The 15,777-nt window shown below is 41.9% G+C and overlaps 1 protein-coding gene across 1 annotated transcript in view; it reads left to right on the top strand.

Annotated features, from left to right (window-relative positions):
- Adamts20 (ADAM metallopeptidase with thrombospondin type 1 motif 20) overlaps window positions 1-10,627 on the top strand; it is a 120,255-nt gene extending 109,628 nt beyond the window's left edge. Inside the window, exons 37-39 of the mRNA XM_005354301.2 lie at window positions 1,966-2,057; window positions 9,001-9,105; window positions 10,371-10,627. Of these exons, the coding sequence (XP_005354358.1) occupies window positions 1,966-2,057; window positions 9,001-9,105; window positions 10,371-10,460 (287 nt within the window). The 3' untranslated portion in view covers window positions 10,461-10,627. The remainder of the gene's footprint in view (window positions 1-1,965; window positions 2,058-9,000; window positions 9,106-10,370) is intronic.
- The last annotated feature ends 5,150 nt before the right edge of the window (window positions 10,628-15,777 follow it).

Below are 15,777 nucleotides of genomic sequence, written 5' to 3' on the forward strand. Positions count from 1 at the left end.
TCACACCAAAAGAAAAATGGTATAAAAAGTAGCCTTTATACTACATAAAATTGAACCATTACAGAATTATTCTGTCTAGTCTAGCACCAAATTATACAGCCTATGAGCTCCCACCTCTCTACAGCATCTTCTTTCACAAGAATTTGTTGTTTTTAAAAACAACTTTTTCTTCCCTCTCTCTCTCTCTCTCTCTCTCTCTCTCTCTCTCTCTCTCTCTCTCTCTCTCTCCCCACAGTATATATAACTCTGGCTGTCCTGGGTCTTTATAGACCAGGCTGGCTGCAAACTCTGAGATCTGCCTACCTCTTTCTGAGTGCTAGGATTGAAGGCATATGTCACCACGCCCCATTTCTCTGTGTTTCTTGAAAATAACTTTTCTTAAATGAGACACTACCCCCCCGTCATATCCTGAACTTACTTCAAGTAGCTTATTATTGCCTTCTTATCTGACATTGTCCTTATCAAAGTTATCAATAGCCTCCACTCCTCTAAACCTGGTAATGATTTCTTTGTGCTCAGCTGACATGATTTAACTTCCAGCTCTTCAGTAAGGATCAGTATTATCCACAGCAGGACAGTTGGGGGAGTACTGGGGTCGTGGCCTTTGGATAAGAGGTGAGGACTATTCTACAAGGTTGAATTTATATTATAATCCATAGGAACCACAGGAGTGATATCACTAGCAAGAAGAAAAGACCTGGGTGCTGGAGAACAGATTGTAGCCATAGAAACAACTAGGAATTGAATGAAATAATTCAAAGAAAATGATGAGTCAAAACTAGCATAATGAGTGAAGAGCAACAGATAAGTGAATTTTAGTCTGGGCACATAAAGTTAGACATACCTGCAGAGCATCCAAGGAAGGATGCCCAGTAACAGTCTGGTTGGTGTGCTGGAACTCAGCAGCTGCAAGTGTACTAGATACACACCATCGGTTATCACTCTGAAACGGGTGTTATTGACTGCTCATGCTGTTGGAGGAGATATCAAATCACACACTTTGAAACTTGTGTCTGTGTTCTGCACCTATCCAATCTATAGTCCTAGAAAGATGCAGTGGAATGGGCATAGATGTTTAATAGCTATCTATCCTGGAACAGCTCCGATTGGTACTGTTTGTCTTCTCCCTGCCGTGTTTGCTCCACCCATGCTTCATGTAAGCTCACCACCATGACCACATTGACTGGGGCCTGGGAGGTGTGCCCAATTCCTCGGGTGGATTATGAAAGGCCTGACCCGCTTTTAACTATCTCAGAGATATTTGTATAAATGCTACTTTGGGGAACGGCCCCCACAGGACCTGTGTCATCAAGTGTTATGCACTTAGCTGTCAGTGACATGACTCAATCAGTGGAGTTGATAGCCATTGTTGGCATGTTGTTTAAGTGACAAATGAGTGGTTGCAACAGCTGAGTCAGGATTCTGCCCAAGCTGCCTTTGATCCAGTGAGTCTAGTTTTGGTGTTTTGTATAGACTATTCAGTGATACTGCCAATCAGAACATTTTGCAAACAATGTCAGCAAATGGAAGAGGGGAAGAATTGCAGCAGTGAAATGGTATATCCAGGGCATGTACACATACTCTGCTTTGTCAGCATGGGTCTACCTTTCATGAGCTTTTCTGTTTTTCTGTGATTTTCTTCTTGAGCCCACTCCATCTGTCTCAGAGATTTGGTGTGGTGTAACATGTGAATGACCATTTATTTATTTTTTCCATATTTTTTCTTTAATTCCAGATGTGCCTGTAATTTTTAGGACAATGTAGGCCACGTACATTTGTGTGTTAAATAAAACACACAAATATATCTATTTGAGGCAGTCCTATAAAATATGCTCTATTAATGATATTTTGTTAAAATTTTAACTAATCATATTAGTATATTTAAGATACGATTGCAAACTGCATACTTGAAAGTAAAGATGACCTTGCTGTTTCCAGGGTAATGAGCTATGCTTATTTTTACAGCTACAGATCTTCTCTTTTCCAAGACACTCTTTGGGAAGGCGGTCCCATTTGCCACAGCTGGAGACTGCTACAGTGCTGCCAGATGCCCACAGGTACCTCATGTGTGTTTCATTATTTTTCGTCTCCATGATGAAAACGTAAATAGCTCTCTCCACTAATTTTCATGACCAGAATTTTGCACGAAACATCAAGCTAGATGACCGAAGCTTTCTGTATGCCTTTGTTTTAAAAAATGAGAAAGCAACTGAGATAAAGCATTTTTGCAGATATTAAGTTCATTTTAAAGATTCAAGAGGAAGACCGATCACTTGTTCAGATTCTTATTTTCCCCCTCTATGGTGACGCATCATTTCAATTTTTCAAACTGGTCCTTTGGAACGAACAGAGGTGCATGGAAAGGTACACGAATGGATCATAAGCACGTGTTGTTTATTTACGGGAGGTGGCATTAGCTCTTTTGGTGTGTATTTCCCAAAGGTCCATGTATGATGGATTTGTTCCCAGGGTGGCGGTGATGGGAGGTGCCGTAGACTTTCAAAAGGTAGAAAAGTACCTTAGATGGCACTGACAAGCCCTATGGGTCCATTCTCTAACGGCTTCCTGGATTGTGAAATGAAACTTATTCTACACAGAGGTCTGTGTCCACCTGTCACCCTCGCCATAAGTCTGGGCAAACAGGACCACCCTGTTTTATACTTGAGCCTCCATGTATACGGGTTTGGGGCTAGCTTCTTGAGATTGGGTAACCTATATAGAGACTTTTCCCTGGATGAGACAGTTGTTATAGTCTGTAGCTCTTCATTCAGGTGGAGGCCTTGTGAGATCTGCCCCGATCCACGATGAGGCTATCACTGCACTTAGGAGACTTTATGGGTGCGTCTATAAAAGACACTGTCTCACAGAGGAAGTCCTCTGTCTTGTTACAATCTTTCTGGGCCACTCTTCCAAGATGTTCTTTAGATAAGTGGGGCTTGTGTTGTAGATGTGTCAACGGAGGGTGGACACCCCACCGTCACCTGTTCTCTACATTTTGACCAGTTGTGGATTTCCTAATGGCCTCTGTCCTGCTGTAAAAAGAAGGCTCTTGGATGATGGGGGAGAGCCACACTTAGCTGTGGCCGTTGTACTGTTTTTGCTAGCATCGTGAGGTGGAAGGTTATTGATGTGGGATTTTTCCACTTTTTATGCTTTTATAGCTATAAATTCTATTTTAAGTATTTGTTTTACTGTGTCTAAGAATTTTTGCATGCTGTGTATTTATTTTTATTTATGTTAAAATATTTTCTATTATCATCGAATCATTAACTATTTGAGAATAATCTTAATTTCCAGATATTTGTGAATTTCCTAAAGTTTGTTTTATTTCTTCTGATTCTAATTTCACGACACTGTGCCTAGAAACCACGCCCCATATTATCCGGTTCTTTGAAACTTATTGGTTTTTATCGTGCAACGTGTGGCTCATTCTGAAGAGCGTTCAGGGCATGCTTGGAAAGGCTGTACTTTCTGTTGAATGATTTATTCATAGAATTCAGGCTGCTATCCGCAGTGTGGTCTCTCTTCTGTTTTCTTCTTGATCTGCTTCAGGCCGACCATTCGAAACCCTAAGGCTACTCAAGTTGAAGTGTGCTTTTAGTTCAGTCTTGTTTTCCTTTGCTTCCTTTATAAAGTTAAGCTTCTGCTGTACGTGATTGTGCATTTGTAACTCTCACAAATTCCCAATGGGTTTTCTTTTTATAATCGTAAGATATGCCCCTTCCTCTGCGGTACCTCCCTTTTGCTTTAATGTTTACAGATCGGATGCTAATGTGGTCATTCTAGAGCACTTAGAGTTACTACTACTTGCCTGGTTTATACATCTCCATGGATTTCCCTTCAGTTTATATTCTTGGAGATTAAGAGTGTTTCCTAAAGATTGGAAGGGGGGGTGTCCTTTCCCTTCTAACTGGCCTTTTCATGTCTACTTGGTTTCCATTTTGTATATTTTGCTTTCTGCACAACCTGCTGTATTCACTTATCTCCGCCTTATTGCTTTTATTCTCATCCAAGGAATGTTCTCTATTGAAACATTTAATTTCCCCACTGTTTTAAAAGTTGCTACCTGCCTGCCTCCCCATCTAGACACTGAATTAGAATCTCCCTGAGTTCTCATGCTACCTTAGGCTTCCCTTTGTCTCTGTCTCTCAGTGTCTTCACTGAGTAGCATTTGGTGGGAGTCTCTTCATGTCTCCCCAGCTTCTGGGATGTATATCTCACCAAGTTCGGAAAATTTTTACAGGGAGCAGCCTTGTTCTGCACGGTCTTCATGGCCTCCTCTTTCCCAGCTCTCCCTCCTGACTCTCCATCAGCTCTGGTCAGTGGGCCTCTGCTGACACTGCTCTCGGCTCTTGATCTCTTCCAATTGCTGGATGCTACAATCTCTGGCCTTTCTGCTCCATCATGGCAACACCAATCACTCCACAATCGGATCCAAATAGATATGCTTCTTGGACCAGGCATTCTTATAGGTCAGGAAAGACTCCCAGGGGGGTCTTCCTCAGCCATCCCTTTCCCCGGGCTAAATTTCAACCTTCTCTTCCATGTACTTGCTGTTCTTATTCAGGTTGTTTATCCTCATTCTGCACATCCCTAAAAATCCCACCTGCAATGGTCACCTTAACCTGAACCCTGCCTTATTATATTCCAGATACTCTTCATCCCCTTAGGAAACAGCACATAGTTTTCATTTTTCTATCTTCAGTATGCTCTGAGGACAGCTTCTGTAGCTGTACTGTGCGTCTGCATGCGGTAGCCTCTTCCTCAGATTTACTGTTGTGCATTGTAGAATATTATTTTAAGGCATGTGACCTTTGTTCATGTGGCATCTGTTTAACTCTGTAAAGCTGTGTTACTGTGCCTGTCTAAAACACCTGATGGGGGCTGGAGAGATGGCTCAGTGGTTAAGAGCATTGCCTGCTCTTCCAAGTGTTCTGAGTTCAATTCCCAGCAACCACATGGTGGCTCACAACCATCTGTAATGAGGTCTGGTGCCCTCTTCTGGCCAGCAGACATACACACAAACAGAATATTGTATACATAATAAATAAATATTTAAAAAATAAAACACCTGATGATCTAATAAAGTGCTGAACAGCAATAGTGAGACAGGAGAGAGGATAGGCAGAAAGGACAAATACAGGAGAAAGGCAGAGCAACAAAGAACCAGGAAAGGAGGCCAGGAGGAGTCAGTCAGCCACAGAGTAGGCGTGAAAGGAAGGTTTACAGAAGTAAGAGAAAGGCAAAAGCCCAGGGGGGAAAAGTAGTCGGGATAAAGAGCAGAACTAACCACATCAGTTGTGGGTCTGGGGTCATTCAGAGATTTATCAGTCTGACAAAAATCTTGGTTTTAGGAAATTAGAGGCTCATTATTAAAAAGAGACACATGCTTAAATGGTGCTCATACTTCATAATTTTCAGCAGTGATTTCAAGAGAGAGTATCCACGGGTTCTTCAACCTGCAATTCTAAATTCTATAAGTACTTTTTGTCTTTCTCTCTCTCTCTCTCTCTCTCTCTCTCTCTCTCTCTCTCTCTCTCTCTCACACACACACACACACACACACACGAGTGTCTCTGCTTGTGCATCAGCAGAGTAGTATGTGCATGAATGAAGTGTGCTTGTGGTATATATTCACATGTGTGTATACGTGCACATGTGTAGGCCAGAGAGGCATGGCAAACATTCTGCTCTGTCAGTCTCTGCCTTCTCCCTGGAGGAAGGCAGCCTGGAGTGAGGCGGACAGCCAGCAAGCCTCAAGCCTTAGTCACCCTATTGTCTCTGTCTCCTGCTCTGCTGCAGGTACAGGTGTGCTTGACCCACGCTTGGCTTTTTACATGGGTGCTGGGATCCGAACTCGGTCCCCCATGCTTGCGTACCAGACACATGTAACAGCTGAGCCGTGTCTCCATGTCGTTGTCTGTGCTGTTGAAAGCAGACAACTCTGCAGAGGACTCCTGGGTTCTCATTCAGTCAGTGGGGCTGCTTAGGCTGACCGGCGTCCATATTTCTTTCTTCCCTGTTTTCTCCTCAATTAATGCTGTGATCAATGGCTACCTCCCAGAATGGACTTCCTTCAAGCCTCTCCCCAGAACTTTCTTTCCCCCTTGAGATCCCTCTCAAACACCTTGTCTATTCTGACACATCCTCTGAAGGGATGCGTAACTGAAAACATTTTAACACTCTAAGTGATGTTCACCGTGTTACAGGGCTTCCTTTTACTGACAACGTTTTCCTTTTGATCCTCTCACATAGAGACCAATTCTCTAGTGGCCAATCTATGCCAGGATGGATGAATTTTCTCCAACCACACTTCTCCTTTTCACTCTGCTCTCTGGTCATCTATTTGATACCCTGAGATGTGCAAACAGTTTGGCGATAATAGGCCTTCCAACTTCCGCTGTTCAGAAAGACTGGCAAAAGCTGACAATCTGATCCTAAATATTTCCACGTTGATTTAAGTCTGCTCAGTGAGAGATACCAGCAAAATTCAAAGGAGATTGGTTTTCAAGTAAATCGCCTAATTATCAAGTAAAATCAAAATCCATTTTAGCTCCTGGGTGAGCGCCCCCTGTTGGAAGTGTCTTAACAGAGAGATTATTATCATAAACAAGACATTCCTTGGTGAGCGTGGAATGTGTGTGAGAGCTTGCTGCACAGATTTTTAAATGACAAGAAAATTATTTATTTCTTTCCTTCTAATACCTTTCCCTCACAAATATCTTAAGGAAATTATATAGCTAAGCTGTAAAGCATGTAATCTTAGTTTATAGCTGGACAGACAGATATCCCATGTCAACCTCCCTTTCAGAGCCTTAAAATAGTCAATGGAGAAGCAGCACTAAGTTTTTTCTGCCATCAGAATGTGGTGGCCCCTCATGTGGTTCTGAACATTTCTGGAATGCAGAGCTTCGTGCCAAAATGAGATGGTACTTGGGCACAGACGGACGCTCTGCAAGGAGCTATGCCGTCCATATTCAGTCTGTATTTGTCTGTCCCGGGCTACTGTTACCAAAAATACAAGCTGCCAGTATTTTCAAAGATCTTCTGTCAAATGTATAAGCCAGATCTTGTGTTAGGTTACATGACATTTGCATGAATACCTTCCAGATGCTCGATGTCACAGAGAGAACGTCTTCTGTTGTTTGGGATTCATCAAAGCCGCATCCTCTGTGTTTGCATGTGACTGGGTACCCCAGGATATGAATGCTAAAAAGAGCACAAACACATATGGTGTTCTTTAGAGCAAATAAACTTTACCACATTGAACATGAGATGGAGTCGGACTTGGGAATACATGTGTCAAATTTGAGGTAGATGTTCCCAAAGAGTCCTGTGTGGAACTTGTTTTCTGTCCTGCAATTAACGTTTGATTACTGAGAGCTGGAGAAACAATCACATTCCAGCAAAGCCAGTAAATCGTGCCAGCACCCATTCATACTGGTTATTTCCAGGTGCTAAAAATTGTGATTTACACACTCTCACAGGTGTTCAAGTACGTTTTCATTTCTCTAGGCTAAATCCCTAGGATTGAGCTGCAGATTCTATGGTGAGCATTGTAAAGAGAAGCTGCGCCTTTTCTACCAGTAAAGACAAAGGGTTGCTTTGCACCCTTGCCAGCATTTGGTATTGCCAAGTTTATTTTCATTTGCTTGTTTGCTGTCTCATTAACAGTGTGTCCTTTTAATTTTTTAATTTGTATTTATTTATCTTTAGTGTGTGTCCGTGTACACATGCATGTGCCACAGCATAAGTGTGGGGGGTCAGAAGATCTCCAGGGGATCAAGCTCAGGTCTCTAGGCTTGGCAGACTTAGCTTTTCCCACTGAACCTGTGATTAGAAAGGCTGAGAATGTGGTCGAGCATACAGAGTACAAAATGGCAGAACTATGTTTGGAGCCATTTCAAAGCAGAAATGTGGTATCACAGACAGACAGACAGACAGACAGACAGACACACACACACACACACACACACACACACCACTACAACACCTAAATACATACAACAAATATTAATAGACAGGATAAAAGAAATAAAGACCAAAAGACGTAATAGTAAGGGACTTCAATACTCTTCCAAAGATGGACAGATCAACTGGAAGAAAATAAGACCATCCTGGATTTAAAGATCATTTTGACCAAATAACACAACCAACATCCACAGAATTTTCCATTCAGACACAATAGAACATGTGTATTTTTCTCATACACACAGAACATTCTTCAGGATACACTACACGATGAGTTACGAGACGTCTTGATTAACTGATATGGTAAAGGCTGCTCTGAGCAGCTCCACGCTAGCCTCCTTCACCGTGTCCTGTTCTAGCATCTTCCTCTAAGTTGAGGGACCCATCACATTCAGGCAGTAACACAGTTCTAATGTCTGAGAAAGCTAGAAGTTACAAGATGCACATGGTCCCTTCGCTGTATAGGATGGAGTGTCCATGTAATAACCCCGGAGTTAACTCTTGGGCTCACTCATATGTGGATCAGTATTGAAGCGCTACTATGCCTAGTGTTGCCATCGTGGAGTCTGGAGGGTGTTAGGTGTGCGTTCATGTGTTCACTTTTATGTCGTCATTATTTAATATTTATAATGTGCTTCATTATTCATCCACCCAAAAGCACTTTCTAATGCTGAAACCCTGTTCTTGAAATATAGTAGTGCCATAGACAGTCAGTAGTCTGTGTTTTATGATCAAGTGACTTATATAATAAATATCTGGAGTTTACCTACACTTTCTGTAATAAGAATTCTCTATTTCATAACTACATTATATATGTATTGGAATGAATATTTATTTTAAATAGTAACTTTACAATGACTTCTTTGCAGTCAGATTTTAAACTCCTTACCTGATTCATTTTCTTAAAGTAGGGTTGGACCAGTTTTCTTCACCTGTTTTAAGACCCTTGGAAAATAATTTGAGCAATTTGATGTTTCTAGGAAAGAATATTCTTAAATATTTTATGTATTGTTTTTTCTCACAATACAGGGGCAGTTCAGCATTAACTTAGCAGGAACTGGGATGAAGATATCCAACACAGCGAAGTGGCTTGCTCAGGGGAGGTATGCCTCTGTCATCATCCACAGATCCCAAGTAAGTCCCGCAGGAGCAAAGAAAGAGTCTGGGAATCCCTTCTGTGCTGAGCTAGCACTAGAGGCCCCCAAACTCAGATGGAAGCCCCACATGAGACCAATGGCTGGAAACTTGGTGTGTCATGAATATGCCGCATATAGTGGGATACAAGTCAAGTTTATTGATGTGCATATAGATACACAAAATATGGGCTCCACACACATGAACGTGGATCTTAGATTTTAAACTTATGACTGCAAATGTGTGTATTTTTTTAAAGGTAGTGATTTAACTGTACTGGGTCTAGTAGCATGGATTTATAATCCCAGCTACTTGGTAAACTGAGGCAGAAGACATGCGGGTTCAAGGCCAGGCTATGGAGTGAATTCAAGGTCTGCATGGGTAATTTAGTGAGAGTTTCTCCCAGATGCAAGGGAGAAGAAGGTTGAAGCTGCCTATGACTGGTAGAGCATAACCTAGCAAGGACCACCAGACCTAAGGTTCAACTCCAAGTGTGGCAAAACTCAAACAAAGCTCCCAACAGAGACTTAGGGTCTAATATTTCAAAGTGATAGTTCAGTTTGGCATTGACTTATCCTTTTGCTTTGGTCTCTTGAAGAAAGCCACTTAGCAAATATCCTTAGGGACTTTACAGAGATTAGGACTATCTATTTATGTGATACTCATATTTCCTTGCCTGTCTTTATCTAGATAACACTGCCATTTTATCTATGTAAATAGCTATATGGGGAGAGGTAAATAGCTCAGTCAGTAAAGTGCCTTCCACACAAGCATGAGGACCTGGCCCCGTATCTATAACGCTGGTGCTACAGGGGAGCAGTGGAGAAAGGCGGATTCCTGGAAGTCGCTAACGCCATCAGTGAGCCCCACTTTCAATGAGAGTCTCTACCTCAATAAATAAAGTAGAATACTGTGGAAAAAGACGCCCAATGTCAGTCTCTGGCCTCCATATGTGCTCACGCACACACACACAGGCACACTCCCCTACATACACAGAGCCACATACTCACCAATATTCTGATGAAAACTGTGCACGCTCAGACAAAGTGTGTAAACCTACTGTGGTTTACTTGGCATGAGCAGCAGTGGCTCTGAATCATAGGCTGTCCATTTCCTTCAGACCCGCACATGACCTGCCTTGGACATCAACTCTTGGTGAGGACCCCAGCCACGTGATTCAAAGCCGGTGTTATTTTTTATGTCTTCTGCCCAATTATCAGCTTGTATAAAAGTCTCCTTTGTTTTCTACCTCTTTACATTTTCAGGATGGAACCAAAGTCTACGGTAGATGTGGAGGGTTCTGTGGAAAATGCGTTCCCCACACGACTACGGGTCTCCCCATTCAAGTACTCTGAACATTCAGACTCCGGACACACTACAAAGGCGGGGGGTGGGGGCTGCTCTGTGAAACACACGTATCTGGTGCTCCTTTCTCACTTCTGGCTTCCGGAGACTTCCATATTAAACCTTTTTGGTCTGGGTGCTCATCAGGGTTTCAGTCTACTTTATGTTTATAGGTTTTCAAGAGAAACATAAGAGTTATATCACTGTAATCTGGATCATTTTTAAATGTCATAACATATTATGGGGAATACAAGCATGTTTGAATGAATTATACCAAAAGAATGTTACAGTTAACAGCTTGGACTGGACCATAATTATGTTCTACTGTTAAACACACACGCCAATAAACCTCTGATCAGCTTCCTACAGTACAATGAAGTGTCATTGCAATGTTAAAATAGAGCAAATGAGAGTTAGGAGAAACTATTTTAAATTACTATTAGTATAATTAAATTTCTCAGTGAATATCAAACTAGTAATTATGTCAAATAAGCATGTAGACATCATACTTCCTCCTGATATGATTTTGATCTACTGTTTTATTTTTTCCTTTAATTTTATGTATGGACTTTTGGTGCTTCAACAAAAATGATTACAAATGTAACACAATTTTTATTAGAAAAGTGCTTGTATTAAGTATTAAATAGAAAATGTTGTGGCAAAATAGAGAAAGTATGATATATTGGAATTTGACTTTTAAAGCCTACCTCTGATTTGATTATAGTTATGAGTGATCTGCTGTTTTTATAATGTTTATGTATCATTATGCCTTTATAATTCATATGTGTAACTACCCTTAAAATCTCTTTCCTCAAGATTATGTACTTTATTTTGTTAACCAAATAGAATGATCCTAAGTTTGGCTAAGCATACAATTCTGTTTTCCTGAACAAAAAAAAATTAGAGATTTTTATGGTCAGGATTGCCTAGAAGAACAGGATAGATAGAACACATTTTAAAGAGAGTTATTAGATTGATTTACATGATATAGTCTGTCTATTCCAGCAACGGTTGTCTTCACACTGGAGAGTTGGATGCCCCAGCTGTCTCCATCTGGTGCTAATGGCCTGGACACTAGGAGGGATGCCAGAATGACCCTGGAGCAAGGGTGCTGGTCTTTGGGACATATGGGAAACTGCTGTCAGAGGAAAATGACAGCCCAGTCAGTGAGTGCTCCAGACACGAAGAGGAGCAGGGAAAAGCAAACACTTTCTGCTCTAAAGTTAAGATAGGTCTTCCAAACAGTAAACATAACGGGATAGTCCTTCAGATGTATGTACAGGCAGTCTGCCTCATGGTCAAGTTCAGATCCTGGCATGCTGAAGGTCACAGGGAAGCTCAGCTCCCTTCTACTGGAGTATTCTCAGAGGAAGGACATGAGTGAATGTGGAAATCCTCCTCTGTAGGTGGATTCTCAGGAATTAAGGGATATTTCAACTGGATAATTTAATTGTGTGTTATTTGATGATGGGATTTTAGAAAGCAAATTAGCAAATATCTTCCCATGTTGGCCTAAAACTTGGGCCTTACTGATGCAGCTGCCAGGAAAGACAAGGGTGCTAGTTTTTCCTCCTAGATATTTGCTAGGGCTGTATAATGTGCCATATAAAGTACCCGAGTTAAGTCAGTCGCCAATGTGGTCAAATGTTTGTGGAACTCTCAAACAGAAAGGAGATTCTGCAAATTGGCCACAGACATTAAGACAAAATAGATAGCATTTTCCAATAAACGATTCACTTATTATTAAAGTCCTGTAATTGATAAACATCTAAATAAAAGAACATATATGTGTGGCATTAGTAACCTTGTTTTCACGTTCCTTGCCTATCCAAAAGGCCTGGCCCTGGAATCTCTTCAAGGCCTCCGTCACACTGTTTCGTTCACAGTTCTGGGCAGTGAAATCACTTCAGGACTCCATGACATGGCTCTGTTCACACTACTCCACTGCTGTGGCCACACAGGCTTCTCATGACCAAGGCAACGTAGTAGGAATGTCCACGGGAGCTTGCCGTGTCTCTGCAGGTTATGTACACGGAATACTATTGGTACTTGGCTTCAACTGACCAGACCCAATCACAGGACAAAGTCTCTGGCCATGGGCAAGAAATAATGAATTCTTCCCCAGGGCAGAGGGTCAGATACAGAAAAGTAGGCGGATCACACAATATTTTCCCAAGGCAGAGAGCAGATTGCTTTTTATGACAGAGCCATCCTTAACTTCCCTACGAATAACCAAAGTGCTCTGAAGAGTAGTTCAATCAATTATAACTGTCAAGGGCTGGGGTACAGCTCAGTAGTAGAGCCCTTTCCTACCACAGAAGAAAAACATGATAACAGGCAGGGTATTAAAGTGTTACCCTTCTCGCATGTGCAGTAACATACAATTCTCCCTATGAGTTTATATTTATCTCATTACTAGGATACATGGGGACATGTGTGTGTGTGTCCTTGTGTGTAGATATGAGGTCTCACTGTGTAGCCCAGGCTGGTCAGAAACTCATAATTTTTACCATTCTAGTTGGCAGCATGAACCTGGGAAAATGGAGCCTAACATGAGGAGCACTAAAGTCTCAGGGAATATAGCCAACTTTATTTAGAGCATCAAACATTTTATATTCTGAGGTTTAAGCTAGGTCACATGATCAAAGGTCACATGAGTTTAGGCTGTATGCAGTCACAAGGAGAGCCTGTACTTGGAAACATCATACGAGTAAATCCCATAGATGATGGGGAATCAGAAATAAACCTGCTTCTCTTTACTGTGTCTGGGAGGGGCACCAAAGCACGTTCTAAGAACATTGTCCCAAGTCACAAGAGGTCACATGACTATTGCTTCCTTGGGGAACTCTCCTCACACAGCTCCATCCATGGTCTGTGTCCTGACAATGCTCATCCTGCCTCGGCTCTGCTGGCACTGGTGCCCCGGTGTCGTCTTCTGTGTCGTCTCAGTGTTTCAAACAGGGTCTGGATGTGTCTCCCAGACACATCGTCACACTGGAGTGCCTCCGCATCTCGAGTACTGGGGTTACATGTGTGGATCACACACCCTGACTGGCATGTTAGGGGTTTTTTATTGGAGGGCTCAGTGCCTCTGAGCAGAATCCAAACAAGGAAATAGAAGTGTGCAGTTTTCAGAGGCCGGCGCTGTCAGTTTCCTGGCTTGTTTTTTGTTTTGTTTTGGTTTTGCCCTTTACTGCATATCTCAAAGCCTTGCTGCCTACTTTGCTCAAGTGTTTTGTTTTCCTTCTATCCCAGATTCTCAGCAGACAGGATTATTCAGTATTATGCTCTGTTTTCACAAGGAAAGACATTCAAAATCAATCTCTTCAACTTCCTGCATCTTTTTTTTCTTTCTTTTCCTGTCCCCTACTCCCAGACTAAAAAGAAAAAAAAAAGAGTTCTAAATGAAAGTGAACTTCATACCCTCATCCTATCCTTCAGGGCATCGTCTGCTTTGTCCTTGACTTAAGGACAGCCTTACTTTGTCCTTAAGCACTATCAGAGACTTTATTACACAATTATAGAGCCAACTGTGCATTCCTTCTGCCATTTAATATTTTAAAGACAATGTGGATATTTTTGCTGTGTTTATTTCACTTATATCTGCAATAACTTGCTCCTTTATAGTTTAGATGTGAAAAATGCGACTGACAACAGTGGCATCTACTGGCCACTTGTGACAGATGTGCTGGAGGACTTGGAATGCTGCCAAGCTCACTCCATCTTGACTGGAGAGCTAGTCTCACCTCGCACAGTGTTTTACACGGTTCACTTCTAGGCATCAGCGACCCAGCTCCAGGCTGATCTCTATGCCCAAACACAATCCTTACCTATGTCACACATGTGTGCATGTTTTTACAGCTCAAAGGTGAGAATAGACTTAATAATATTAACTATCTCCTGACCAGAAGCAAATAAAGAATTTTTTTTGGTTTGATTTTTTTTCTGGTGCCTTTGTTCCATAAACAAAATCAAGTTGGAACAAGGAGAGAAATGTTTTAGGGCAGAAAGAATTGTAATGAAGAAGCTTACATTAAACAAGCCCACAACTTGGGGTTTTCCTCAACCGTTGAAACAGAGATTTGAAGTAATAAACCCTAAGGTGCCCCTCAGCTGAAAGTGAGTCCTTCCTGTCCTGTAGTGAGTTTGCTGAACCGGTGAACATGGATATTGTTGCTATGCATCGAAGAGGGGGAAAATGGCTCTGACAGTAGCACAGCCAATCAGCTCACTCCTTTTACTTTGATATACGGAAGAAACATTCAATTTACAGATATGAAGGCAAAAGTAAGCTCTTTTCCCAGTCTTACACCCATTGTTTCTTTGCTTCTCAAGCAAGAAAGCCTCATTTCTCATATGGTTCTTACCCACCAGCTGTCTGGCCTCAGGGGAAATGTTTTTTTGAACCTCCGTGTTCTTAACTGCAAAGTGAACAGAGGAAAAGTCACTCTGCTTACTAGTCCGAACATAAAGGGTACGGGATTAAGCATGCTATTTTTATGTACATGGTTTTTGTTATTTAAAGTTCTCATGTTAGATATGTCTCCTTTTTTAAAAACATAGAAGACAGTTTGGAAAGCATTTGAGCGAGCAGGGGCCCCAGGCTCCAGCTCTCCCTACTTAGAGATCATGTCGTTATGCAGACATTAACTTTCTCTTTTTGGGATGTTAATAGCACCTATTTCATTTTGTTGCCTCAAATATACATATGTAGAATCTTGTTGCTAGGTCAGGACCTAGCGAGTTTTCATAAATGTTACCGACCTGTCATCGCCATCAACATCATGACTGATAGCATCGAGTAATTAGTTATGAACTGATCTGAAAGCTTAAAATCCCTGAATGTGTGAGGCAGATGGAACCCAGGCCCCAGCAAGAGTGGAGAGGCTTTCTGCCCTGGTGAACATGACAGGTCATCTTGAGCTGTCTGGTGCTCTTATCTCTGCACAGACCACTGCTATGCCCCTGACCTGTTCTGAATTAGGAATCGCCCTTCACCTTAGGAAGTATTAGCTTATAAATCAGATCCCAGTATTAGTCTTATTTAGCAAGTGTCAGTTTCTGCCTCTGCTCGCTTTATCTTCTAGTCTTCCTCTTGTGTCTCTGCTCTTTCTGCTTTGTTCAGTTTCTCTTGTTTTCCCACGCCACACAGTAAGCGTCACGGGATGATCTGTCATCGCCACTTTTGGTGGTGTGTTAAGCACCCTTTCAGAAGCTCCATCAGAAGTACAACCCAGATGGTGGAAAAGATGGTCTCAGTGTGACATGTCAGTTAAGGTTTCAGACAAACCAGAACGCGGCCACCTTTCAAAGTTCCAGCAGCACAAA

This window comes from Microtus ochrogaster, chromosome 15 (assembly GCF_000317375.1).
Source record: "Microtus ochrogaster isolate Prairie Vole_2 chromosome 15, MicOch1.0, whole genome shotgun sequence".
Lineage (NCBI taxonomy): Eukaryota > Metazoa > Chordata > Mammalia > Rodentia > Cricetidae > Microtus > Microtus ochrogaster.